This window comes from Lotus japonicus, chromosome 5, assembly GCF_012489685.1.
Source record: "Lotus japonicus ecotype B-129 chromosome 5, LjGifu_v1.2".
NCBI classification, from domain to species: Eukaryota; Viridiplantae; Streptophyta; class Magnoliopsida; order Fabales; family Fabaceae; genus Lotus; species Lotus japonicus.
In genome coordinates, this window is record NC_080045.1 from 55099689 (window position 1) to 55127652 (window position 27964).

General features: G+C 37.6%; 2 protein-coding genes across 4 annotated transcripts; one reads left to right on the top strand and one right to left on the bottom strand.

Moving 5' to 3' along the window:
- The first annotated feature begins 9111 nt into the window (after nucleotides 1-9111).
- Nucleotides 9112-16304, top strand: LOC130721328 (long chain acyl-CoA synthetase 1-like). The gene is made up of 19 exons (XM_057572104.1): nucleotides 9112-9266; nucleotides 9669-9823; nucleotides 10053-10116; nucleotides 10205-10294; nucleotides 10524-10580; nucleotides 10675-10723; nucleotides 10890-10966; nucleotides 11104-11143; nucleotides 11227-11321; nucleotides 12771-12938; nucleotides 13051-13161; nucleotides 14206-14293; nucleotides 14393-14459; nucleotides 14565-14640; nucleotides 14809-14926; nucleotides 15050-15435; nucleotides 15513-15695; nucleotides 15831-15950; nucleotides 16057-16304. Exons 2-19 carry the CDS (start codon nucleotides 9675-9677, stop codon nucleotides 16108-16110), a joined length of 1992 nt encoding a protein of 663 aa, XP_057428087.1. The 5' UTR covers nucleotides 9112-9266; nucleotides 9669-9674; the 3' UTR covers nucleotides 16111-16304.
- Nucleotides 16305-16905: 601 nt separating this feature from the next.
- On the bottom strand, nucleotides 16906-23012 carry LOC130716948 (probable pre-mRNA-splicing factor ATP-dependent RNA helicase DEAH2). 3 transcript variants are annotated; one of them, XM_057567009.1, is made up of 7 exons: nucleotides 22661-23006; nucleotides 22335-22537; nucleotides 20855-21939; nucleotides 20325-20450; nucleotides 19987-20225; nucleotides 19747-19865; nucleotides 16906-17417 (listed from the first exon to the last, which is right to left on the bottom strand). In XM_057567009.1, the coding sequence occupies exons 1-7, from the start codon at nucleotides 22916-22918 to the stop codon at nucleotides 17291-17293; spliced, it is 2157 nt and encodes a 718-aa protein (XP_057422992.1). In that variant the 5' UTR covers nucleotides 22919-23006; the 3' UTR covers nucleotides 16906-17290. The 3 variants fall into 3 exon arrangements, 2 of the variants coding, with proteins under 2 accessions (XP_057422992.1, XP_057422993.1); XR_009012224.1 differs by lacking the exons at nucleotides 16906-17417; nucleotides 19747-19865 and having other exon boundaries at nucleotides 20202-20225; nucleotides 20325-20551; nucleotides 22661-23012; XM_057567010.1 differs by lacking the exons at nucleotides 16906-17417; nucleotides 19747-19865; nucleotides 19987-20225 and having other exon boundaries at nucleotides 20355-20561; nucleotides 22661-23012.
- Between the last annotated feature and the right edge of the window lie 4952 nt (nucleotides 23013-27964).

Sequence of the window (27964 nt, forward strand, 5' to 3'; positions counted from 1 at the left end):
GTAGATTCCAGCATATTGAACTTCTTCAGAAGTTCTTTAGTGTACTTGCTCTGATGGATATATGTTCCTTCTGGTGTTTGATCAACTTGTATTCCCAGAAAGTACTTTAATTCTCCCATCATACTCATCTCAAATTCAGCCTGCATCATCTCAGAAAATTCTTTGCATAGAGATTGATTAGCAGAACCAAATATAATATCATCAACATAAATTTGCACAATTAAGATATCATCTTTATAAGTCTTGCAAAAGAGAGTTGTATCTACTTTACCCCTTACAAACTCATTCTCCAGAAGGAATGAGCTAAGTCTCTCATACCATGCTCTGGGAGCTTGCTTCAGACCGTAGAGTGATTTCTGCAATTTGAACACATGGTCTGGTTTCTTTTCATCTTCAAAACCTGGGGGTTGATGAACATAGACTTCCTCTGAGATATAACCATTTAGGAAGGCACTCTTTACGTCCATCTGATGTAGAACTATGTTGTGATTTACTGAGAAAGAAATCAATAGTCTGATTGCTTCCAGTCTTGCTACTGGAGCAAATGTTTCAGTGTAGTCTATTCCTTCCTGCTGGCTGTAGCCTTGAGCAACTAGCCTTGCCTTGTTTCTGACTACATCTCCTTTCTCATTTAGCTTGTTTCTGAATACCCATTTCGTTCCAATAACATGGACATTCTCAGGCTTCTTCACTAAGCTCCAAACATCGTTCTTGGAGAATTGATTCAATTCTTCTTCCATGGCCAGAATCCAATCCTTGTCCTGAAGAGCTTCATCTATGGACTTGGGTTCAATTAAGGACACCAATCCTTTCAGACTCAGCAAGGTCTCTTCAGAGGGTCTGAAGGCAGATCTGGTTCTGACTGGTTCATCTTTGTTGCCCAGAATCAATTCCTTAGGATGAGCTGCAGTGATTCTGCTCTTCTTCAGAGTTTGTGAGTTAGAGGGACCAGCTTCTTCCTCTGGTTCATCTTCCTCTGGCTCAACTTCCTCTGGAGCTTTGCCTTTGTCAGAAACATTAATGCTTAAATCTGCAAACTTTTCAACTAGCTTTGACTGGTCAGAGTCAAGCTTATCATCAAATCTAACATGAATAGATTCTTCAATAGTCTTAGCATCAGTATTATAAAATCTAAAACCTTTAGATCTATCAGAATAACCAAGTAATAGACACTTAGAAGATTTAGCATCAAATTTATGCAATCTATCCTTAGTATTGAGAACATAACAAACACAGCCAAAAGGATGAAAATAAGAAATGTTGGGTTTTATGTTCTTCCACAATTCATAAGGAGTCTTTTTCAGAATTGGTCTCACAGAGATTCTGTTCTGAATGTAACATGCTGTATTTACTGCCTCTGCCCAAAAGTGCTTAGCCATGCCAGTTTCTTGGAGCATGGTTCTAGCCATCTCCTGAAGAGTTCTATTCTTCCTCTCAACAACACCATTTTGTTGAGGAGTTCTGGGACAAGAGAAATCATGTGTAATTCCATAGGAATCAAACAGACTCTCAAACTTGTCATTCTCAAACTCTCCACCATGGTCACTTCTGACACGCACAATTCTACAAGCCTTCTCGTTTTGCACTTGAGCAATGAAGGTAGAGAACACAGCATGAGACTCATCCTTGCGGGTTAGAAACTTTACCCATGTCCAGCGGCTATAGTCATCAACGATAACCATCCCATATCTCTTGCCACCTATAGACTCAGTTTTCACTGGTCCAAACAGGTCGATATGCAGAAGTTCTAACGGCCTTGAGGTTGAGACAACATTCTTTGCCTTGAAAGGGACTTTTGTGAATTTGCCTTTCTGACATGCTTCACAAAGAGCGTCTGAAGCGAACTTCAGATTGGGTAAGCCCCTGACAAGGTTTAGCTTGCTCAGCTGAGAAATCTTTCTCATACTGGCATGCCCTAACCGTCTATGCCATACCCACTGCTCTTCATTAACAGACAGAAGGCACTTCACATTCTGAGCCTCCAACTCAGATAATCTGATCTTATAAATGTTGTTCTTCCTCTTGCTGTTAAACAGAACAGAGCCATCGATCTGACTTACAGCCCGGCAGGACTTTTGATTGAATATAACATCATAACCCTTGTCAGCTAATTGACTTATAGACAATAAGTTATGTGTTAAGCCGTCTACCAATAAAACATTATCAATGCATGGACTACTATCTACACAAATAGTACCAGTACCAATAATTTTACCCTTTTCATTTCCTCCAAAGCCAACTTCGCCTCCAGGCTTAAGTTTCAGCTCTCGGAACATACGCTTTTCTCCCGTCATGTGACGCGAGCATCCACTGTCCAGATACCATGATTGGTGTTTCAGTGGAGCTATCAAGGATATCTGCAACATAGATAATCTTGTCCTTAGGTACCCACTTTCTGGGTCCTCTTTTGTTAGTTACCCCAAGGGTTCTGATCACCTTGGGTGTCTCAACATGATATTTTAAAGGAATATTTGCATGATATTTAGTCATAGAGAAAGATCCCTTTTTAAGAGGGTTTTTAGCAACTTCAGCAGGTACAGAATCAGGCAATATGGTACCAGAGGGAACAAAGCATTCATACAAGGATTTAGCTTTAGACACAGAAGGCTCATTTCTAATTGGTTTAGAATAGCCAATGCCATGCATTCCATTTCTGCTTACACCATAGATCATTGAAGCCATTAAGCTTCTATCTACGCTTTTAGCCAGGAATCTTTGAAAAGATTTTTCATACTTAGATTCATGCTTACTATCAGAGGCATCGTAGGCAATAACTTCTTCTAACTTTGCAATTTGATTCTTAAGCACAGAGTTAGAATTAACTAAAGCATGGTTATCATTTTTCAAATCAGATATGATTTTCTCATGTTCAGAAGGAGTTTTAGAAACAGCAGATAAGTTCTTTTTCAGCTTCTTATGCTTAGACAACAAGGAGTTATACTTATCCATGATATCAGACAAAGCATGTTTCAGTTCAGAGGTAGAGAAGGAAGCAAATACCTCATTTTCATCGTCAGAGTCTGGATCTCCTTCTGATTCTGAGTCAGAGTCAACAGCTTCCTTTGACTCTGTTCCTTTGTCTTTGACAATAGCCATGAGTCCTTGGACTTCACCATCAGAGTCAACATCCTCTGACTCTGATTCATCGAATGTCACCATCAGACTCTTCTTGGTCTTGAAGTGCTTCTTTGGCTTCTTGTCCTTCTTCAATTTTGGACAGTCACTTTTGTAGTGCCCTGATTCTTTGCACTCAAAGCAAGTGACTTCCTTGATTGATGACTTTTTCTGACCTGAGGATTCAGACTTTCCTCTTGCCTTTCCAGAGCCTTTGAACTTGCTCTGCCTGTGCTTCCAGATGCGGTTGAGTCTCTTGGAGATCAGAGTCAGCTCATCTTCATCAGAATCTTCTGATGCTTCTTCAGATTCTTCTTCTTCAGCTTGAAGAGCCTTTGACTTCTCAACCTTAGCCTTTTCAGATTTGGATTTCAAGGCTATGGACTTTTTCCTCAGATCTTGCATCTCTGAGCGCTTCAGCTCATGGCATTTCAAAATGCTGATGAGTTCTTCTAAACTCATATTCTCAACATCTCTCGTGAGCTCTATTGAAGTCACCAAAGGCATCCAACTTTCAGGAAGACACCTGATGACCCTTATGACGTGATCTTTTGTTGTGTAGCTCTTGTTGAGAGGACGTATGCCAGCTACAAGCAGTTGAAATCTGGAGAACATTTCTTCAATGGACTCATTTGGCTCCATGATGAAGGATTCATACTTTTGGATCAAAGACAATGCCTTTGATTCTTTGACTTTCTTGTTTCCTTCATGAGACATCTTCAGAGAATCAAAAATGCCTTTAGCAAACTCACGATCTGTAATCTTCTGGTACTCCTCATAGGAGATAGCACTTAGAAGAATTGCTCTTGCTTTATGATGTTGTGAGTACAGCTTCTTTTGATCTGCAGACATCTCTGACCTTGGGATCTTTTTGCCATCTGCATCAACTGGACGCTCATAGCCATCCACAATAATATCCCAGAGATCTGCATCGAAACCCAGAAAGAAACTTTCCAGTCTATCTTTCCAATATTCGAACCTTTGACCATCGAACATAGGAGGCTTTGCGTTGTAACCATCTCTTTGAGTTTCACTGGTGGTGGCAGCCATTGTTTTTCACACCGGCCCGGATCACTGAACACTGTTAGGTGTGGTAATCAGAACTTGCGCTCTGATACCAATTGAAGGTATGAAAAACGGTAGAAAGGGGGGTTTGAATAACGTTTTCAGTACAAAAACTACCACCTTAAAGATTTTAACAAATCTTTTCGAGAACTAAGTGCAAAAGATAGAGATAGAAAAGCACACAAGGATTTTATCCTGGTTCACTTGATAAATCACTCAAGCTACTCCAGTCCACCCGTTAAGGTGATTTCTTCCTTCTTAGAATGAAGGCAATCCACTAATCAGGTAAGAGTTACAACTGCACTTGAAACCTACAAGTGACTAACAATTACACTGACTTAGCTCACACTAAGATTCACTCTCTTAGTCTTCTCTAGGATCCGATCAACCTTGATCTCCTAAAGGAAAATCAAACAACTGTTTGAGGTTGGTGTTTACAAGGGTTTGCTTCTGAATAAGCTGAGTGTAAACTAAAATAAATTACAAGATGAAAGAAAGCTTAGAATATGTCTTGCGCGTGTGTATTGCTTCTTGTATATTTTTTTTTTCTTCTTCTTATATTCTAGCCGCTTCTTTCAATCTTCAGCCTCTATATATACTCCAAGGATTAGGGTTGAGCGTTGCATGGAAATGCTACCGTTGGAGGGCAGTTCTGGAAAATCCAGCTTCTGCTGTGGCTGAGAACGTTAGGTAGGTCGTCAGGAAGGTACACTTGCTTTTGTACTTGGATAGCGACTTGACCTTTTAACCTAGGAGACTTCTGATCAGAGGAATGCTTCGTATTGGAACTTGTGAAGCAGGTTGATCAGAGTCAGAGGGAAAGCACAGATCCTCTGACCATTGTATCTTCTGATTCTGAACTCAGAGGGAAGAACATGGCCTTCAGAGTTTCTTGCTTCTGGACTTCAGAGTTTCCACTATTCAGCTTCTGGATCTTCAGAGTCTTCTACACCATCGGAACATCTGAACCTTCAGTGTTTCTTGGTTGTCAGAACTTCTGGATCATCAGAGCTTCTAGCGACTGAGTCCTCATCAGAGTTTGTATAGCTTCAGATCTTCTGAAGCTTTTCCACTGTTCATACTGAACATGGTGAATGCGAAAGCGTTGCTTGGGTTACCCTTTATACACAGTGCTTCTGATTTGTGTGAAATTGAGTCAGGGTCAGAGCCTGTAAATAGCACACTCAGAAAAACACGTTAGAGTACCACAATTGTTCATATCAAAAGGTTAACTTGTAATCATCAAAACATAGAGTTGTACTACTAGATCAAAACTTGATCTTACAGTAATAGGATTCGAGTCATGAAAATAACATAAAACAATAAAATATATTTACTTAATTAATCAACACGACGAAAGTAAATAAATAATCTAATTATTTAATTCGGGGCCTTACACACCCCACCCTCATTCGCAACCCACCCTTGAAACCCACCTCCACCAGAAGAAGGGGAAGATGGAGAACCCCTTCGCGATCGACTATGTCGCCAACAGCGGCGGCTCCAAGCTCGCCGTCCTCAGCGACGCCACCGGCAGCTAGATCGAGGAAAAGAACGGTCTCGTCCGCGAGCTCGGGAGAGGAGAGTTCGGGATGACGTATCTCTGCACGGATAAGGAGACCGGTGAGGAGTACGCGTGCAAGTTGATTTCGAAGAAGAAGCTTAGAACCGCCATCGACATTGAAGATATGAGGAGGGAGGTGGAGATCATGCGCCACCTGCCCAAGACATCCGAACATTGTGTGGCTTAAGGATACGTATGAGGACGACAATGTCGCTCACCTTGTCATGGAGCTCTGTGAGGGCAGAGCTGGGTTTGAGAGGATTAGAAGATGAGAAGAACTCAGAAGGTTCTGGGTTTGAGAGGAAGAAGCAATTGATTTAGGGTTTTTTCTATTTTTATTATTTGGGGGAAATTGATTTTTTAGTTAGATTAGGTTAGATTTGTTAATGGATTTAAAATTAGTTAATTTGATTAATAAATACGACTTGTTATTTATTTTTTAATTTTTTTAAAGCCACGTAAGCTTACTAACACAGTCACCATGTCATATCATCACTCGCCGGAGCTCTGGACTCCGGTGAGGACCTGCTCCTGACTTATTGCAAACGAGAGGACTCAGATTTGTAAATTTTCCGGGGATGGACTAATTTCAGACGGCGAGACAAAGACAGGGGTCAAGTAGACGACTAACCCTTATTTTTTAGTGTAACAAATATGAGCATGTAATGAAGAAGTTGAATTAACTTCTCTTTATTCAAAATAATTCTTGCTTAAAAACTAATCACATATGCTCTTTTTCGTAAAATTATTAAATTAAAATTAACAAATATATATATATATATATATATATATTATATTTGTTTATTGATAGTAAAAGAAGAAATTAACCGTAAATATTCTCCTCATGAATTACAACATGTAAAATTTTATTTTTAATGGCTTGAAAATCTAATTATAAGTTCAAGTTACAAGATAAGATTGAATTATGAGTTTCTAAATTAAATTATCAAATATAAAATAACAACTCGAATATTTTAGATGTAAAAGATGAGAAAATTTTGGTGAGAGAAACTTGGATATAGAGATGATGCATGCATCCTTGCGTAAGTTGTAACATCAATGACATTCACAGGGAAACTCTATTGCTTACCTAGGAAGTGGGAATTTCACTCAAAAACTTGGTTGGTTTAAGGAATTTGACGTTGTGCTAGTTAATTTCCTGGGCCACTGTACTCTACTCTACCACAAGCTATATGTCGCCATAATAAATTTCAGTCGTACCAAAGAAGCCAGACAAGCCACATATCACGATGTCGACCACATGAATGAATTTCTTTCTCTTTTGAAGCTCAATACTCTCCTTTTTGGTTTCTTCAAATTATTCTACAATCAGTAGTCATGAAACGAATTCTCTAAAACTCTAAAATCATGTTAAGTACGTGGGTAGATTTGAGAACCCCTTCACCCTTTGTATTTGTGGGCAGAGCGATACTCCCCACTATTGGGAGGAGAAACTCCATAATGAGGAGGTCCAAAAGCCACTAGTCTCTTTGCGGGCTACAACGTTGACGCTCACTAAAAGAAAATTGGATATTACCCACAACCGCAAATTTGTAGGTAATTTTTGTTGTTTCAAACGACCTAATTGTTGGTACTGCTTTATTACCCATGAAAAAAAACTAGTACTGACGGCTACGAACATTGATACGTGGCAGGAAGGCGCATGAGTGGCGGGGAAATTTGGCGGGAATGGTCTCTGACTTCCTTGACCAACAATTGAAGCCGTCAGTAATTTCATCGGCCATTTTTTTGACAATTTTGACCGTTTATGAAACGGTCAACTAAGCAATGGTGTAAATCATCAGCAAAATTTCATTTTAGAGGTTACCGATGTTTAAAGTCGTCGGTAACTTATCTATAGAGAGGTTGATATCACTTTCATCACCCCCATCTTCTCCTCTTCTCTTCTTTCTGTATTTTCTTTTTGCTATTTTTTGTTAGTTTTTTATTTACTTTTTAATTTTTTTTCTTTCATTTTGTAGCACTTGCTCTTTTGATGAAGCGTATTTACAAAGTCTTTAAAACATTGAAGTTAGTATAATTTTTTCTATATAACTACATGTAAGACTTAAATTCTATGTAAAAAGTTTAGTTAATTATATGTCTTGTTAGTTGTAAGCAAATATTTTTTTATCATTTTAGAATATTATATAAACGTGTGTTTTGTTTATATAATAATTTATGGTTTGACAATGAACACTCTCTTTGCTAAGAATGATAGTTTCTTCAGTTGGAAAAACCACATTTAACTTTTAATTATTATGTCCTCGGTCCTCCATCATAATATTTCAAAACCCATTGGTTAGAGTTTTATATTATTGTCTTTGTTCGCAGAACATTACAGGGAAGTAAAATAAAAGCTTGGAAGTCCTCTGTTATTAGTGGAATAATCAAATAGTTCTTGAGCTTTTTGGGAGATATTGTCATCTGTTAGTGGTAAAAATTATTTTTTGGTGCTTATAGGTATTTTCCATGAGAAACAATCATATTCGAGTCGAAAACATCCACATCATATTGAGACTAACTAGTTCTTTTCGCATCCACTCGAGTGAGACATTGCCTAAAAGAAATAAAGTATGTACCACTTGAACCAATCACTCATCAGTAATAGTAAAATTTATCAGTAGGTTACAATTTGTTGCAGTTTATAATCTTCCAAAATAATTTTCAGCATTTGATAATTACCTTCTTAATGTTATTTTGTGGGGAATGAGAACAAAAGTATGCATACAAATTTAGATGAATGGAGTTAGTTATGTTGTTACAAAGGCACAAAGAATTAAAAATTTATGATTTTTTATAACTTTCTTTCCATTTGTTGTAGTGTATTACGACAATTATGCCTTTAACAGTTAAAGTCGTCAGTAATATAGAAACAGACAAAACCGTCAATAACATAACGATTATTAATGGTTTTTCAAAGAATGTCTACGACCTCTTATCCATCAGTAAGTTAACCGATTTTATCGACAACTTTGGCCATTGCTAATTACTAATATTTTTCTTGTATTGACCATTGTTTTCTTTTGGTAATTAACCAATGTTTATTAGATTTAAAAAAATTAAATTCCTCTTATCAAACATCTATTTAGTAAACTGCATTAAATATTTAATAAAAAGAGTTAGTTTCACTCTATCCGTACACAACTCGAACATTGCATGATGATCATGGTTAAAGAAAAAGTCTGCTTAGTAGCATTTTCCTTTTGAAATATGGAGAGCGACAGGAGCAGTTGTATTCCATGGTGTTTAGAAGTTGTACTCATTGTCCATACCTTTCAACTACCTCATTTACCACCGCAACTTGTTCTAGTCTTTTAATTTAGCTATAAATCTCAACTATGTTGTTCTTCTTCGCCAAGAATAATCGATCTTATTCTGTGTATATTGTCCCACACACTCACCATCTTTGTTAGAGCAAGTTACGACCCTCCTTAAATACACACAGGAATTCAATTTAATTTACTACGTTCCCAAGTACAGTTTACAACCCACGCCACCACCTCTGCCTTTGTCTGTAAGCGTATGTATATATGTCGTTTTGTTTGTATTTTGTGTGGCATTCAGTTCACCCTTGTGGTCCTTCAAGTTTGATTTGTTTTCTACTTCATTTTTTGAGTTTAACATAAAGTGATTCTTGTGTTACTTCAACCTCCACCTCAATGTGACAAGTTCAAATTTGATTTTAGATTTTTAACTTTGAGCAAATGAAAAAGATTTTTTTTTAAAGTCATGGTTTTGGACTTTGTATTGATGACCTTTTTATTGCCGTCACTGACCAAGTACTTGGGTGGTTTGATTCTTCTATACAGACATTAATTGAGTTACGGAAAAAGGAAAGAGTTGGTGTGTATTTTTTTTTCACTAGTACTTAATTGGTTGCTGATGCTTTGTGTTGTGTGTGTCATTCAAATTTTGGTAACAGAGGAAAATGATGAAGACCTTCGCAGCTAAGGTTGAGGAAGGAATAGAAGGTAAAAATGGCATACTATCTCTTGGTCCAGTGTACAGGAACCTTCTCTCCAAAAATGACTTTCCTCCAATGGATCCTGATTTCAGCACCGCTTGGGATATTTTCAGGTAATTTCAGCTCCTATAATTCCGACACCGGAGCTACTTACAGAAGTTTCTCCGTAAAATTAACTTTAGCTTTAGAATAAATAGAAGGATTTTCAAAATGCACTTACTTATAATAATAATTAAAAAGTTGGGGTGTCTTAAATTTCAATGTAGATAGTTGAAACTTGAAATTTTGGTGGTTTATCTACTAATGATAATTTCTGAATGACTTATTGTTTGATGATTGCAGTGTATCCGTGAAAAATCATCCACAAAATCGGATGCTTGGATGGCGTGAAATTGTTGATGGAAATGTATTTTATGGAAATTCAATTTCATTTTTAATGTAACTTGGTACGTGTCAAGAAGATAAGGTAAATTGTTTTTGGTTTATGTTTCCAGATAGGACCATATGTTTGGAAGACATACAAGGATGTTTATGATGAGGTTCTGCATATTGGCTCTGCTTTAAGAGCATCTGGTGCTGAAGCTGTAAGTTCTGGAACAAGGGTTCATCATCATTACGTCGATTAGCATGTTTGGATCAACTTCTTTTTTGATAAGATTAATTTGAACACTTAAAAACTACTTTATAGAAGTTTCCATCCATAATTGAGTTTAACTTAAGATCAATTGTAGAAGGATTTTCAAAGATGCACTTTATACTTTATATGGTTGAATATTAATTTTTCTAATATTTGTTGTGGTGATCCTATGACAGGGCTCAAGAATTGGAGTTTATGGATCAAATTGCCCCCAATGGATTGTAGCAATGGAGGTTAGGCACTTCCATGATCATTGCCTTCTCTATTTTTTTCTATTATTATTAATCCATCTCTAATGCTATCATAATCATGTTTACGTTGGTATAGGCTTGTGCTTCTCAAAGCTTTATTTGTGTGCCTCTCTATGACACCCTTGGTAAGTACTTGTAGAATCAAAGAAATTTATGGTATTCTCACTTGTCTTTTTCTCTATTAGTGGTGCCCATTTTTCTGATGTAGTGTTAATTTATCTAATTAAATTTCTGGTCCAATTGAAAGCAACATTTAAATTTCAAGATATCTTTTTGTTTTTTTTAATACAGGGCCTGGTGCTGTAAATTTTATCATAGATCATTCAGATGTAGATTTTGTTTTCATCCAAGATAAGAAGGTTAAAGAGGTAAGGATCAAGGACCACTTTCTTGAGATAAATAATAATGTTCAATTCTAGAGTGCATGTTTGAAAATATACTTCTCCAAATGATTTTAAAGTAAAAATCAATTTTGGTTCTGACTGAATCCTTCAACTGTTTGCAGCTTTTGAATCCTGATTGTAAATCAGCTCAGCGGCTGAAAGGTAAATTTACTAGCTTGTTTCAATTTCAGCATTATGTGCTACATCAGGAAAATGCATTAAATTAAGTTTGGTTATGGTTACAGCCATGGTGTGCTTCAGTTCATTAACAGAGGAAGAGAAAAAGAGGGCCTCCTCGATTGGAATTAAGTCATTTTCATGGGACGAGTTCTTGCAAATGGTTGGTCTATCTGGAATTTGTCTTTTTTGTCTTCTTTTTATTATTTTAGATTGGAACTTTCAATTTGTTGAATGATCCCTTCAACCTATTTTTTGGAATTTATTTTGGAAGTTCTTTCAAAGAAAAAAATAATCATAAATAGCACTATTTTTTAAAGAGTTTAAATTTGATACATTATCAATCATTTACACAGGCAACCAATAATTAAACGCCAAAACAGTTATATGTTTTGTTTTATTTTAATAAAATTAAAATCATACGTTTTAATGTGATGACTAATCCTTAAATGTTTGTGTAAGAAATTTTACACAAAGAGTATACTCATTAAATCTCTTTAAAATAAAGGATCCATATGTTTTAAATCTCTGTAAAATATAGCTAAATTGAATTTAGTCCTTCTAAAAATATTTCATATTTTTTAGTCCATATCATTAATGAAGTAGATGAAGTTAGTTTCTATAGTGCATTTTGTGACGATTTAAATTGTCACTAAACATTTTGTGGCGATTAAAATTTGTAATTAATGCACAAAAATCATCACAAAATGAACATTATAAATCAATTCACATATTTTATTAATGTTATAGAATAAAAACTATGAAAAAAAATTTAGGTTGGTTTTACCTACTTGTATTTTTGTTTAAATTTTTGTGGCAATATATATATATATATATATATATATATATATTAGAGGATGTATCTTATGAGAAATGTGATCTTACGTAAGAAAATGAAAATAAATTACGACCGTTAGATCTAATCATGAATGATCTAGATTAAAACATGAAATCACGTGACTTTTTAACCTTTTTAAAAAAGTCACGTGACTTTTTTAAATGATCACATTACCATTAATTTGATTTAATCTGAACCATTCATTATTAGATCTAACGGTCGTGATTTATTCTCATTTTCTCACATAAGATCACTTTTCTCATAAGATACATCTCATATATATACATATATATATATATATATATATATATATATACACACACACACACTTCACTTTCTAAAATTATCTAGACGTGGGTAACTTGTGCTCTTCGCCTCATCCTCTTTTGGAAACGGCGTTGCCCATATGGAGCCCCTCTTAATGTTTTATATATATATATATATATATATATATATATATATATACACACTTCACTTTCTAAAATTATCTAGACGTGGGTAATTTGTGCTCTTCGCCTCTTCCTCTTTTGGAAACGGCGTTGCCCATATGGGGCCCCTCTTAATGTTTTTGCCCTTTTATGTGATAAATCATAAATGTAATCCCACAAAGGTTTTCATAAACTTACCAAAGAATGAAATATCTAATCAAGAGGGTTGGGACCAGAGTCATGGTCACTCAGTAGAGAAATAAATGATGTGGAAATAGTGAAATGAATTCCTCCTTTTTTTTTCCTTCTAATTTGGGTAATATGAATAACTTATATTATCTTATAGGGGAAAGAAAACCCGTCAAGTATAGTTCCACCTCAGGCTCATAATACATGCACAATCATGTACACAAGTGGGACAAGTGGAGAACCAAAAGGTGTTGTTTTATCGCATGAAAATGTAGTGGCTTTAGTAAGAGGAATGGATCTTTTCATGGAACAATTTGAAGACAAGGTAAATCCAATTTTGGATACATATATAGTTCATCCACTACATTCTTCTTAATTTCCTATGAATACTATATAATTTATCTAAGACTAAACAATGTGTATTTTACATTGCATAGATGACAGTGAACGATGTGTATTTATCGTTCCTCCCATTAGCTCATATCCTTGATCGCACAATTGAGGAGTATTTTTTCAGAAAGGGTGCATCTGTTGGCTACTATCATGGGGTACGTTTGTCCACACACATAATTTTTTAAAACTTGCATTTACACATAATTTCAAATACAAATTTTTCTTTTAAGTTTATCAAACTTAATTTTATCCACATTTAAAAGAAATGGACCCTAGTGTCGATGAGCTAATGAGGGTAGAGCAAACGCAACACTATTATGCTAAAAGATATCTAAAATGAACATATCTTATTATGCCCTAGGAGCTCGGCGAGTTCCCAATTAATGTTACAATCAGAGGGAGAATTAAGAAACTTGCCTAAAGAGTAGCGAGTTACATTAGTTAACAAAACTTGATGGGGATACTAACAAGGTGTAGCACAACTGGTAGATAGTTGGACTCCTTAAGCAGTTAATTCAAGGTTCGATTCCTGGGTGGTGCGTATGGAGAAGCATTTGTTGGGAGAGGCCTACCCACTTAACGTGATCTCAGAGCCTCGGGGGATTACTCTCATGACTGTCGGCTGTGGGGATACCTTGGGAAACCAAAAAAAAAAAAAAAACCTAGGGATTTACCTTATATGGGGAGTTAATTGGAGGGGTGGTCCTATCAAGTCTTTAAGATGGTGGGAAGAGGGGTTGATTCTTTATAAACAGCCTTATGGCTTAAAAGTGGGATAAATTGTGACGTCTTCTGGTGGAAAGACAGTCTTTCTCCTTGCCTGACTTTGTTTGGTTCCAGGATGTCTTGTTGGGCCGCTTTAGGGAAATCTGGTCCACTCCAAATCTATGAAGTTCCATAAACAGATTTACAAATTATAGGACAGACTGGAATCATTGTAAATACAACAAAAAATTATTAGTAAAAGTTCAAAAAATTGTAAAATATCCCAAGATAAAAAAAACCAAATTAAGTTTTGATAGGTTCCCATGTCAAATTTCATCTGTCTGAGTAAGTGCACGAGATACTAATTCTGTAAATAGGGACCATAATGAAGTATCAATTGGTGACTGATCAACTCACTTGTTCTACTAATAATAAATGTATACTCCATAATGAGTATTTTATTTACTTTTGTTATTTAAATCTTTTGCATGAAGGATCTGAATGCTTTGAGGGATGATTTAATGGAGTTAAAGCCAACACTGTTTGCTGGTGTCCCCCGGGTTTTTGAGAAAGTTTATGAAGGCAAGGTTACTTTCATTGTTTATCTGATTAATTTCATGAGAAGAATTTATTGTTTTGTGATTAGTTTCATGATAACTTAATCAAGAATACTTGTTTCAGGTATCAAGAAAGCAGTTTCAGAGCTCAATCCAGTGAGGAGAAAAGCCTTTGACATCCTCTACAACTAGTAAGTTGCTATTCCATAATCTATAGTAATGGGAAAAGGTACAACTATTTTTACTCACTGAGATAATGGAATTTGGTTAATTAATTCACATTTTTTATGATGCAGCAAACTTGGTTGGATGAAAAAAGGATATAAACAGAGAAATGCATCACCATTAGCAGATCTATTAGCCTTCAGAAAGGTTTATATCTCTTCTTTAATACTTTCACCTCAAAACTAACAGTCTGATCACAATCACTAGTTGTACTATGGACACCTTCAACTACTTAAAAATGGATTAGGATCTTTTGGTGTCTCATTCCTTGCCTCACCGATAAGATTGTGGCGTTCTTTTACCCCGCCATTATAGGTCAAAGCTAGGCTAGGAGGGCGTGTTCGATTAATAATATCTGGAGGAGCAGCCTTGAGCCCTGAGGTGGAGGAATTCTTGCGCGTCACTTCTTGTGCATTTGTATGCCAAGGTTATGGTAAGTAAAAGTCCTTTTGGTTTACTGTTATGAAGTATGGAAACGGAAAAATAGGACATCATGATGCACTTTTTATTGAAGAAGCAACTAGCAACTTACAATGTAATGATATGGTTAATCCAGGTTTGACAGAAACAAGTGGAGCCACAACTACTGCATTTCCTGATGAAATGTGCATGAGTGGAACTGTTGGTGTTGTATCTGTATACAATGAAATTCGGTTGGAGGAGGTTCCAGAGATGGATTACAATCCTCTTGGAACTCCTCCATGTGGTGAGATATGTGTGAGAGGGAAAACTGTTTTCACTGGCTACCACAAAAGTCCTGAGTTAACAAGAGAGGTCATTAGAGATGGATGGTTTCACACAGGGGACATAGGAGAAATTCTTCCTAATGGTGTCGTTAAGATCGTTGACAGGAAGAAGAATCTTGTTAAGCTTTCTCAAGGAGAATATATAGCACTTGAGCATCTGGAAAATGTTTATGGAATCACTCCAATAGTTGAAGATGTGAGTAATTTGAGTCTTTAAACTCTGGTGTTAGTCTAGCTAAGTTTGTGATTTATTTGATGCATGTTTTGCTGTAGATATGGGTTTATGGGAACAGCTTCAAGTCAATGCTGGTTGCAGTTGTAGTTCCAAATGAAGAATTTACCAATAAGTGGGCATATTTAAATGGTCACATAGCTCCTTTCTCCCAACTCTGCTCTCTTGACCAATTGAAGACATATGTGCTTTCTGAGCTCAAGTCCACTGCTCAGAGAAACAAGGTAACAGTAACATCTATATTCTATATCCAATTTTATGTGATAAATACTGTTAAGATGAAAAAAGAAGCTTAATTTATTAAAAAAACACTTCAAATTAAAACACTTAAAATTATGTTTTTTTGAATGTTTTACTAGCTGAGGGGCTTTGAAAATATCAAAGGGGTCATAATAGACCCGCGTCCATTTGACATGGAAAGAGACTTGGTGACTGCAACACTAAAGAAGAAGAGAAACAACATGCTCAAGTATTATCAGGTAACAGGATCATATCCCCTTAGTTTTTTTTCCTTACTCTTTATGCAATCTGTTTAAGAATTTACATGTAATAAACTTGCTAACAAAATTGTTGACATTGTAACAGATGGAGATAGATGAACTATACCAGAGTTTGACCGGACAGAAGCACAAAATTTGAGGTTGCTAGACATGGATATGCCTATTTAGTAGTCCTCTGTATCAGTTATTCCTGTTGCCAAAACTACCACCTGTATCCTCCTAGTATCCAGTGCTATCATTTGTTGTAAAAAAAATAGTGTGCGTGTTCTATCCATTTCCCATGGAGACTTTATGAGTGAGACATGAATAATAACAGATAATTTGTTTCAAAAATATTTAGAACCAACAGTAAAAACGATCTTGACCAAAAAAAAGTTATACTAATAAGGAAAATGGGAAATCTACGGACAAAATGCTAAATGAAAACTTCAAGAAGTTGAAAAATCTTCAACAACTTAACTTGGTTCTCTGTAAAACTGCAACCCATCTAATTCACATATTTTGCGTCTTGCAGTGAAAAACTCTTTCACAGCAATACTTACGCAGGAAAGTTTCAAGAGAGACAAGTGATGATGATGTGACAAAGTTATTTGTATTGTTCGACCAAAATTACGCGTAGTGAAGAATAACTGCTTGTGTTTCTTATCACAACAGCTAGCATAGTAAACTCATACTTTCAGGAATAGGAGGTAGTCATTTTCTTATGGTACCACAACAATGCTATGTTCATTAAACAAATCACATTGAATTTAAAACATAAGCTAAAGAGGAAAAGCATTAGAAGTTAGAACTTTTAGTATATAGAGATGACAACAATTCATTAAAAATATCAACTTGCTAGCAAATACCATCCAATTGGATGCACAAGGCAAGTAAAATTTGTATGGTTACTAGCAAACAGAACAAAATGGGCCAGATATGACAAGCCTCAATATTTGGCTAAAACATCAACATTTGATCTATTCCTTCATGCAAATTACTATATCCCGCTCTACTTCATTTTGAGTGTTAACTATCAGTAGGATAAAGCAATAGTAGGATCTAACCTTCAACGAAACTAACATCCAACAAACGAATTTGAGCAGGCAATAATCCTTAAGGTACAACAGAACGTTCAAGAATATAAAACAAGGTTCCCACTACTCTAGTAAATAGTACAGGGAACTGGCCAATTTTTCAAAGAAACTACTGACAACCAGCATGTCGTTCAAAGTAAGTATTGGGGATCTTTTCCATGAATAAATTATCATGTCAAATTGGAAGAGACGAGACATCCAATCCCAATCCAAGAGGGAAAAAAGGCTTGGATGGGTAGGACTTCATTTACGACCCCTAGATTCCTCTTTTTCCTTCTCTCGCTTCTTGTAAAGCTTCTCAAGAACACGCCTTGCTTCACATTGTGGAAAATTAGACAGATCATAGTAATGTGGTGCTATATCAACTATCCTGCAGGATAATAATACATCATAAAGTTAATACATCTAAATAACATCAGCCAAAATTAGTACAGAAAGGTCCACAACATTATACTTGAGAATCATTCTTGCAACTCTCTCCCAGCTAAAATCAAAGAGTGGAATTCAAAATAATAAGTTGTGTTTACCACTGTACATAAATCATCTATTCAAGTGTTATTAATTCATGATAGGAATATACAATATGTTTTAGTAAATTTGATGCAGCGGAAGTCGTACTAGGATTGCAAGCGCAAATCCTAAAAGAAAAGGTTTCTGGAATCCACCAGAAAGTAAGGGTTAGCAAGCACTGAACCCTAAAAAGATAACTCTGGAATCCACCAGTAAAGAGAGAAAAATCTCAAATTTGATTATCAATAATAAACTGAATAGGCTATTGCCTTACACGTGCTTAAATAGAGAAATAGGAAAACCCTAATGAAACTAAAAATAATGAAAATCCTAACTAAAAGATCCTAAACTCAATTAGAAAGTAATTAAAAATAACAAATCCTAACAAATTGATCCTAAACTTAATTAAAAACAGAATAGATTCGGAATGATCCTAAATATATTTAAAAATACTAAAAATAATAAATTCATAATTAATTTGCTCCTGCATCAGGCTCCTCTTCTTGTGAAGAACTCGACCCCGAGTTCTAACGTAACAAAAAAAAACAAAGGAGGCCTCTGTTCGGAACTCATGAACGACATTAAGAATGCCAGGGTCAAATACCCAAATTTGTGTAGAACTATCTGATGTCCGCATGAATGCGTCACAACCAAGTGCCTCTGATGTCTTTACATTCTCCTCTTCTTCCAAAGAACTTGACCACAAGTTCTCTTCTAAATAAAAGGCTTCAATATGCAAACCAACCAAACGAACAACACCATTACTACAACTTCGAACTATTTTTTCATCATCTCCTTCAACAAATATCTCATGAGCACCATCACTATCTTTAAGCAATTCTAACCTCTCCAGTTTCTCCAAAATAACATTGGGGGCTTTTGAATTATAGGGGATAATGCTTTGTACTCCTGTAGGAAGCGGAGTTGAAGATTTGAATGTAAGAAACTCTGAGGACTTCATGTGGCCAAAGTTTTCATCTTTTGTAACGTCTACTTCCCTTGGTTTCTGCGCAGATGGTACCAAATCATCCACCAACATTTTTGCCTCATCTTCCATGTCAACAATAGAGGATGGCGCAAATGAAATTTGAGAATCTGATTCCGAAGAAGTTGCGTACATAGGTCTTGCAGATGGACATGAATTTGAAATAGGTTTTGGTAAGGGTTGTGGCAAGGAAATTGGATTTGCAGTCGGTGATATGTTGGGGTAAGGATTGATAAGGTTGGATGTAGCAGGTTGGGGGTGTGGAGTTTCGGTGGTTTTAGAGGTTGGGTACTGAACTTGGTAATAAGAATGAGATACGGATGGTGAATGCAAAGATTGGGAAGGTAAAGATATAGCGGAACGATTGTTGTTGTTGTCGCGCGGAAACCTATGTGGTTTCCCTCTCCTGTCTCGTCGCCGGTTACCGTTGTTGGTATTGTTGATCTGCGCCGTTAAAGCCGCCGTGAACGTCGCCATATGTTGTATCATTTGTTGTGTCATATGTTGCGTAATAGCAGTTAGGGCCGCGGTAAGAGCCGCGGTAACATCCTTCAGATCTGCTTTGGTCATTGGTTGATCTTCCATGGTTGATCAAGCAAAGAAAAGAGACAGGAGAAAGCCTGCTCTGATGCCACTTGATGCAGCGGAAGTCGTACTAGGATTGCAAGCGCAAATCCTAAAAGAAAAGGTTTCTGGAATCCACCAGAAAGTAAGGGTTAGCAAGCACTGAACCCTAAAAAGATAACTCTGGAATCCACCAGTAAAGAGAGAAAAATCTCAAATTTGATTATCAATAATAAACTGAATAGGCTATTGCCTTACACGTGCTTAAATAGAGAAATAGGAAAACCCTAATGAAACTAAAAATAATGAAAATCCTAACTAAAAGATCCTAAACTCAATTAGAAAGTAATTAAAAATAACAAATCCTAACAAATTGATCCTAAACTTAATTAAAAACAGAATAGATTCGGAATGATCCTAAATATATTTAAAAATACTAAAAATAATAAATTCATAATTAATTTGCTCCTGCATCAAAATTTATGCCAGAAAACTATATATTTACTGATAGCACTTTTACTGAATACAAGTTTCCCATCAAATATCATGGATGAAAAATATTTACTTTTTACCAGCTCAAGTTGTCAAACTCAAACCTTGCTTGGAAAGCCATCAAAATACTAAATGAATAAAATCTTACCATTCACCGCGTATGTCTGTCACAGTACGAATGAAGTTCCGACTGGTAAGGACATATTCATTATAGATTACCCACTCGGGCTTGTGGTCCAGGCAATTTGAAGGATGCAAGTGCACCACCTACACCAGAATATAATAATTAATATAAATGCAATCCTTCAGCCTACACAATAGCTATTTTTGTAGTACAAAATGGAAAAGGAAGGAAGATAAGCACAAATTGCAGTGCATCTCAACAAACCTGGTTGTCTTTCACTGTCAAGTAGTGTCCTGTCCGCTCAAGATGGGCCACCTGCATGAAATATCCTGCTAGCATTGCCTTTCTTATGTTGACATAGTAGTCACGGCTATTGAAGTCACTGCTGCATAGCTTCAGGTTATACCGAGTCATGATACGCACTAGCTGTTGTCTGACATTATCAGCTGATTTCAGCGCCCTATTGTTAACAAAGTTATCATAGCACCAAGATGGATCCTCATCTGAAAAACCATTCACGTACAATTAACGAACTTGACATTAGACAAAAATAAATAGCAACAAATTGGGGAATAAACAAAGTAGCAGAAATGAGCACTCACTGTTTTGCTTGTAGGCATGGTAAACATTCAAGAGTGTGAGATGATCTCCATCAATGTGCCCAAACCTAGCTTTTGCTTCATCCGCAGCTTTTTGTGCCTCCCTAGGCCGAATAAAGCAATTGGGTACTAGAGAAAGAAATTATTTATCACAGAGGAGGTCCACGGAAGGTCAGCAGATGCATAGAGGCGAGACGACACCAATTTCTTCATGAGAGAATACTGAGAAACTGCAACTATCTGCATCAGCACTTACTTAGAATCCTATGGTACATGCCAACCGGGGGCATGAAACCCAGAGAAGACAGTTGCTGATGACTAACTAACAGGACATACTCAATGAACCGCATTCATGTGCAACTTAGCACACATGTAAGCAGTCAAACATCCCCTCGTATGCACAATATAGACTGTGCACATGTAAAAATGCTGGGCATCCATATCAAAGTGGAGCCCAACACAACAACATTCCCTTAACATTAGGGTGAGACTCAGGACAGACACAAAAAAAGCAATTAAAAATAGAATCATACCTGATAGCATGGCTGAAATTGAAAGAATCTCATTTGAACAGTTGAACTCAGGACTAACAACAAGCATCTTTGACATCTGAGGATCCAATGGAAATTCACTCATAATCTCACCCAGCTTTGTTAAGTTACCCTCATCATCAAGTGCACCCAAGTAATTCAATACTTCCAAAGCGCGCATTAAGGTCTCGGGGGCAGGAGGGTCCATGAAATCAAAATGCACTAAATCATCTATACCAAGTTTCTTTAAGGTAAGAACTGTGTTCGCAAGATTAGATCTCAAAATTTCAGGATAGGTTTGCGGCTGAAGATCATTATTGAAACTTCTTTCAGTGTAAAGTCTAAAACATTTCCCTGGCTGAGTTCTTCCAGCACGCCCAGATCTCTGGTGTGCACTAGCCTTTGATATTGGAGACACCAACAAAGACTCGACCCGAACTCGAGGGTTATAAACCTTCTGCTTAGCAAACCCAGGGTCAATAACATAGACTATACCATCAATTGTCAAGGAAGTTTCTGCAATGTTAGTTGATACCACAATCTTCCTTCCAGGAGGCCCTCCCTCTTTAACTGGAGGTGGAGCTGCTTCAAAAATCTTCTGCTGCATAGCTGGAGGAAGTGTAGAGTACAAGGGTACCACTTTCAAAGGTCCCACCTGGTCTCCCAAATTTGAAACTTCTTTATTTATTTTGCGGCATGCATCTTCTATCTCTTCCTCCCCAGTAAGGAAAACAAGTATATCTCCAGGAGGCTCACACAAGTGTATCTGTACAACTGTCCTAATAGCCGCCTCCAAGTAATCTCTTTCTGGCTCCTGAGTGTAGAAAATTTCCACCGGATGTAGCCTTCCAGGCACTTTCATAAGAGGCGCCCCGGAAAAATAGCCCTGAAACTTTTCAGCTTCAAGTGTTGCACTCATAACAACCAACTTCAGGTCACGTCTATTTTTAAGTACTTCCTTAAGAAGACCAAACAGCACATCCGTGGCCAAAGTCCTTTCATGCGCCTCGTCAAGAATAATTACTTTGTATCGGTCCAAAAGCGGATCCGCCATTGCTTCTCTCAAAAGCATACCATCTGTAAGATACCTGTGGCAGGGAGCAAAGAAAACGCATCCCAATTGAGACCCATAGGGGGGGAAAACATTATATAAAGGCCCCGTTTGGGAAAACAGCTTAATTAAGCACTTATGGTCATAAGTGCTTATTCATAAGCTATTTTAAAATTTTTATTGAAATAAATTGAAAATAAGCTATATATAAGCATAAGCTCTTTTTCATAAGCTATCTTGAGTAGCTTATGAAAATAAGCTCAAAACAGCTTATGGCGCCTGTTTGCATAAGCTCTGCCATACACTTACATAAGAGCTTAAGCTATCAGATAAGTTCAAATAAGCTCTTCCAAACGGGGCCAAAATACTGCACGAAACTCTAAATTCAATTAACTAAAGAAAGTAGTAATTTAACAGAAAAACAAAACATACTTCAAAACCGTCTTGGAACTACTGCAATCCTCAAATCTGATGCTATAACCAACCTCTTCTCCAATAGTGACATCCATCTCTTCAGCCACACGGCGGGAAACAGACATCGCAGCCACTCTACGCGGCTGAGTGCATGCAACCATCATCTTCCCGCGTCTATCAGGGCTCTCTAAATCAACCGCTTCCAGAACAAACTGAGGAATCTGTCACCAATAACAAAAACACAAAACCATAAAATTCAGTGACCTACACACAAAAACAAGTAGAATTCATCGAGTCCCTACAATTTCAATTTTGAGAGAGGGTTTTGGAGTAGAGAAACTGACCTGTGTGGTTTTACCACTACCAGTTTCACCAACGAGAATGAGAGTCTGGTTTTCGCGCAAAGCCTTGAAGAACTCTTCCTTCTGGAGCCAGACGGGGAGGGTTTTCCGTTTCTCGAGAATGTCGTAGTACCGCTGGGAGTAAGGTTTCCCGGTCCAGTGGTTTATGAGGCTGGTGGCGCCGTTGGTTTTGGCCATCTTGACGGCGGAGTCGTCCACCACATCAAACAAACTCACCTTCCGCTTCCTCTCTGTACCCATCAAAACCCTAATCTCAATCCTCTTCGAAGCCCCTAGAAACTCAGAGGTGAAGGCTAGGGTTAACTTGCGGTGCAATTTTATTGAAGGAGGGAGGGACGTGTTTTTCTTTTTGGGTCGAATCGACATGAATATCTGTTCAGTGCACGTTTCTGTTGTCGTTTTTTGTTTTTTGGGCCTTGTGTTTTGGCCCATTCTTGATGATGATATTGATGATGATGGGTTTTAGTTTTAGAAAAAGAAAAAAAGTTTTAGCACTTCAATTTGTTTTTCGAATAAATCTTTATTCACAGTTCAATTCAAATAACACCAAGAGAGATATAAGAATACAGAAATAAAAATGTGCGATATGATAGATAAAAGTTGTGATCGAGAAAGAAGAGAGAAAAATCCTTGAAAAGCCCTCTGCTAGGGTTTTACCTTTGCTAGCTGCTTCACCACCTCCTTGGAGGTTTTTCCCCACCATTATGAAGGCTCTCCTACTACTTGTTTAGGTGTTACCCCACATTAGATAGGTTCCTACCAAATTAATTAAGTGGTATATTGCCTGAATAAATGCGGTTGTTTTTTTTTTTGCTCTATCCTTTCTTTTGGCCACAATCATCCATCATTATGCCTATTTTCTTCCCCTGTTATCATACTTGTGATCCTCGAGCTTCTTAGATCAAATCTTTGACCCTCGACCTTCTTAGATCATAGATGTGATCGTTGGCCACTTCACCACCATTTGCGACCATCAGCCGCTAGCCTCCATCCAAAATCGTTGTTTGCGACCGTGGGCCACTTCCTCTCTCCCTTGGTCTTATGTTGTTGTTCACTCCATCGAACTCTAGTGGCTTGCGCCCTCTGCTCTTCTCAATTCTTGCTTTGGCGGTCCTTTCATAAGCCCCATTTGTTGAAGATGGCCTTCATGCAAATGAACAATTCTGCGATTCCGATAAAGCTTACTAGACTTGAATTTTAGAAACCTTAAAGAAATTAGTGTGCCAAAAGCTAAATTAAATAGGATAAAATGGGTCGTCATTGCACAGGTATTTAAGCAGCATTAAATTTGTTCTTATTTCATATAAATTTTCAAAATTATTTGCAATTCATTTTCTTATCTTTTATGAGGAAAAAAGACTATTGATATGCATTACAAACTGCAAGTGTGTTCTTATAAAAAAACTAAAATGTAACTCTAATTAGATTCTTATAATAATGAATAGAAAAATTATTTGCATATGTGATGAGCTGTTTTGCTATGCCCTCTTCCCTTTGTAATGAGGTGGACACGAGGAGAAAGATGGACTGGATGAGGTGGGAGAAGATAGTTCAAGCAAAGGAGAGTGGGGGTCTAGGTTTTCAATATTTTCAAGCTTTTTACACGGCTCTTCTTGCTAAACAATGGTGGAGGTTGACGACTCGAGAGCAGTCTTTGTTGGCGAGGACCCTGAAAGCTTGTTATTTCCGTCATTTTGGCTTAACGAACGCTACTTTGCGTTCGAGGCCAAGCTACTCATGGAGGAGTATTTTTGGTGCGCGGTGGGTTCTGGAGAGGGGTTGTGTTTGGAGGATTGGTTATGGTGTGATGGTGCGAGTGTGACAATATCCTTGGGTGCCTGGAGCGGCTGGGAATAGGGTGTACTCTGGGCAGGGTGTGGTGGCGGGTATTTCTATGGTTTCTCAGGTAGTTTTGCCTAATGGGAGATGATGGAATCGAGAGCTGATACGTCAGATTTTTGTTCACCATGAAGCTGAAGCCATTATGAGGCTACCTTGGGTGGGGGGAACGAGCGTGGATGGCCTATACTAGTCAGGGACAGAAAATGGTGAGTATACTGTGAGAACTGGGTATGCTTTTATCTTGGAGGAGGCTGGAGGTAGGAGGAGTGCGAGTTGTTTATCCTTGGATTTTCGCCATCCTCCGCCTGATTATTTAGTGTTGCACTGGCTGGGGCAGAATTTAAGGGTGGGTGATGGGTGGTTTACGGATGTTGTGCTTACTGTCATGTGGGCTCTTTGGGAGAGGAGAAACCGATGGTGTTTTGATGGTTGTTGGCCCTCTCATGCCCAGATTTTGCAGCGGGCAGCTTCACTGTCATCAGAGGCTTTGCGGGTGGAACAACATGCTGCGGGTATGGTGCGTCAAGGACGACGGATGGGGATGCGGAGTAGGGATCCTCCAGGGCCAGGGACTGTTAAGATAAACGTGGATGCAGTTGAGCCTTTGGCTAAAACCATGGGTTTCAGGATGATCGCACGGAACTCTCGGGGGGAAGTGCTGGCTACGGCGACATCAAGGTGACCGGGAGTGTGGTCGGTGGCAATGGGAGAAGCGTTGGTGCTGAAGTGGTGCATCAATCTCTCTTTGGAGCTTGGATTCCAGGACGTGGTTATAGACAGGGACGGATGCATGTTATAGGTTATGGGGCATTTGCCCCCACCAATTTAATTTTTTTATGTTTCCTTACTATTGTGTGTTGTTTGTATTATTTGCCTTATAAAAAAATTTATTTTCTTACTACTATATGTGTTATTTGCCCTCACTACTTATTTATATGTATGTGAATATGTATATTGCCCCCACGACTCAAACTTTCTGGATCCGTCACTGGTTATAGAGATGGACAACCTGCGGGTGGTGAATGCGTGGAAGAATAGAGACGGGCAATTTTCTTATTTGTCTTATGTTATTTCTGTTTGTTTTGATTTAGCGCATAACTTTCGTAGTTTTAGTTTGGTTCATGTTAATTGGGGTAGTAATATGGCAGCATACTTTTGGGCCCAATTTGCTATGTCGCGTTTTTGTTTTGTTGACATTGAGGATTATCCTCCTGAGATGGTAGGGGGTTATCTCTGCTGATCTCTTGCTTAATTATCAGTGACAATTCAGTCTTTACGTCAAAAAAAAAAAAAGAATAGAAAAAGTATTTAGAGATAAAGAGACACATGCATAACTAATATTGTTGGAAAACAACCTTTGAAACTGTTCAAATTTAACAAAGTTGTACGTCCATATGCTATTTATGATGCTGGGCCTAGTTTGAAAGGAAAGCAAGTGTACCGTTGAAAGAGACACATATGGTTATATTTCGTTTGTTAATAAATCTCAGGTCAATTTTGTAAACGAACGTACTATGGTAAGTATAACGTATTATCCTAACAAAAGAATACAGTTTGTATTTTTAGTTTTCACTTGACATCTGTTTCCAAGTTCCTAACTTAGCATTTGTGAGCTGTTTCCTAACTTCTGAAATCAGGACCCAATTTGGTTGTGGTTTATTTAATACCAACGGAGAATATGAGGGAAGACTATAATATAACTCAGCTGGTGGTTGACACATAAACAAGTTCCTATCCATTTCCCAAAACCAAATTTTCAACTGTGAAATCGTTATTTGTGGCTTCTTCTATGATCTTGTCACTGCTGAAAAGTTCCACCACCCAACCACACCTGGCCTAGCCGCCAAGTTTGTGCTCTGCCTGCGACAGCTGCACTCTATGTTGTTCCATTAAGGCTTAATCCTCAAATTAGTCCTTGTCTTTGTCTCGCCGTCTGAACTAGGTCCCTGACCGGAAAAATTTGTGGAATAAGTCCTCTATTTTGTAAAACGTCTGGAGCAAGTCCTCGCCGGAGTCTGGAGCTCCGGCGAGTGATGATATGGCATGATGACTGTATCAATAGTGCCTACGTGGAATTTATAAAAAAATAAAAATTACACATCAGGAAAATAAATTAATTAAAAATTTCAAAGTTAATTAAAAAAGCCCAATTTCCCATAAATTAATTAAAGTTAAAAAACAAAAATTTACTAAGCAAAAACAACCAAACTTGAACCCAGAGAAATAAATCATCTTCCCTCACATTCTTTATGTTCTTCAACAAACAACTAAACCCAGAAACATGAAAATCAAGAATAACCCCTCCCTCCAAACCCAGAAAATTTACCCACAATTTTTTTTAATAACCCAATAATATATTAAGGAAGTACCAAAACCAAGAACAAATCTCAGGATTACAGAAGCTAGAAACAATAGTAAAAAGAAAAAGAAAGAAAGAGATACAAGAATGGTGCTAAATGACCCATTTCAGGATTACAGACGCTAGAAACGGAACCAACACTAAATCAACCAAAGCTATACTAGCAATACTTAGAAGGTTTTTGGGTACAAAGGGGTGCCAATCCTTACAAAGGAACATAATAGAGAGGATACAAGGGGAAGAGATAAAGTAAAATAAAGTAGAAACAGTGAAACAGAAAACAACAAGGAGTCCTACAAAATGAGAGCCAACAACAATGCTTGTCCATCCTTCAAACGGTTACATAATCCACCAGAAGAAGACCAAAGCACGATGACATGACCAGGTCTGATTTGATCATCCAATTATTCCAATTATGCAGACAGTAACCTACTTGTTCCTTTAGCTATCAGAAAATCCACTTCACACTATCAACAATATGGATCCAACATCCCTGCCTAACACTCTTCAAACAACACAGAGCCAAGGCTAATTACCCCACACTTCTGATGCATAAAATAGGTTCTGATAGCCATTCATAGAAGGAGAAATGGAAATCCTTGACCTTCACCTTGAGCCACAACCATGCTCGAAGGAATGGAGTTGCTGGAGAATGCTCAGCAATCCTTAGAAGGTAAAAGTAGCAACCGAAAAACCAGCAAGGGGAAGAGTAATTCCAACACGCTGCCAAACCAGAAATAGGGGAACCACCAGATTGTTAAAATCACGCACGCCCTGTCCATAAACCCCAAAACCCCATCTGCTTCATCTCCTCCTCCTTCATCTTCTTCTTCTCTAACCAACCCCCAACTGCAATCGGAACCCCAACCCCAACCCCAACCCCACTCCCACCTGCAATCAAAGGTTCAGAGCGTCAAAAACCCCAACCCACCTGCAACCGAAGGTTCAAAGCGTCCCTAACTCAGAGCGTGCGATGGTGATGACGGCGGAGCAAGGGCGTGGGCTCGGAGAAGATCCCCAACTCAGATCTCCATCGATCTGCTCTCTCCAAGTTCGAGAGAAGACCCATCGTGCTTTCGGAAGTG

Coding starts and splice junctions, on each gene's coding strand:
- LOC130716948 (XM_057567009.1), bottom strand. CDS start 22,918: ATGGGTACAGAGAGGAAGCGGAAGGTGAGTTTGTTTGATGTGGTGGAC. Junction 22,538..22,660: donor GTAGTGGTAAAACCACACAG/GTCAGTTTCTCT, acceptor TATTGGTGACAG/ATTCCTCAGTTTGTTCTGGA. Junction 20,226..20,324: donor CCATGCCTACAAGCAAAACA/GTGAGTGCTCAT, acceptor ATGGTTTTTCAG/ATGAGGATCCATCTTGGTGC.
- LOC130721328 (XM_057572104.1), top strand. CDS start 9,675: ATGATGAAGACCTTCGCAGCTAAGGTTGAGGAAGGAATAGAAGGTAAA. Junction 14,294..14,392: donor TTTTGAGAAAGTTTATGAAG/GCAAGGTTACTT, acceptor TACTTGTTTCAG/GTATCAAGAAAGCAGTTTCA. Junction 14,641..14,808: donor ATCTATTAGCCTTCAGAAAG/GTTTATATCTCT, acceptor CCGCCATTATAG/GTCAAAGCTAGGCTAGGAGG.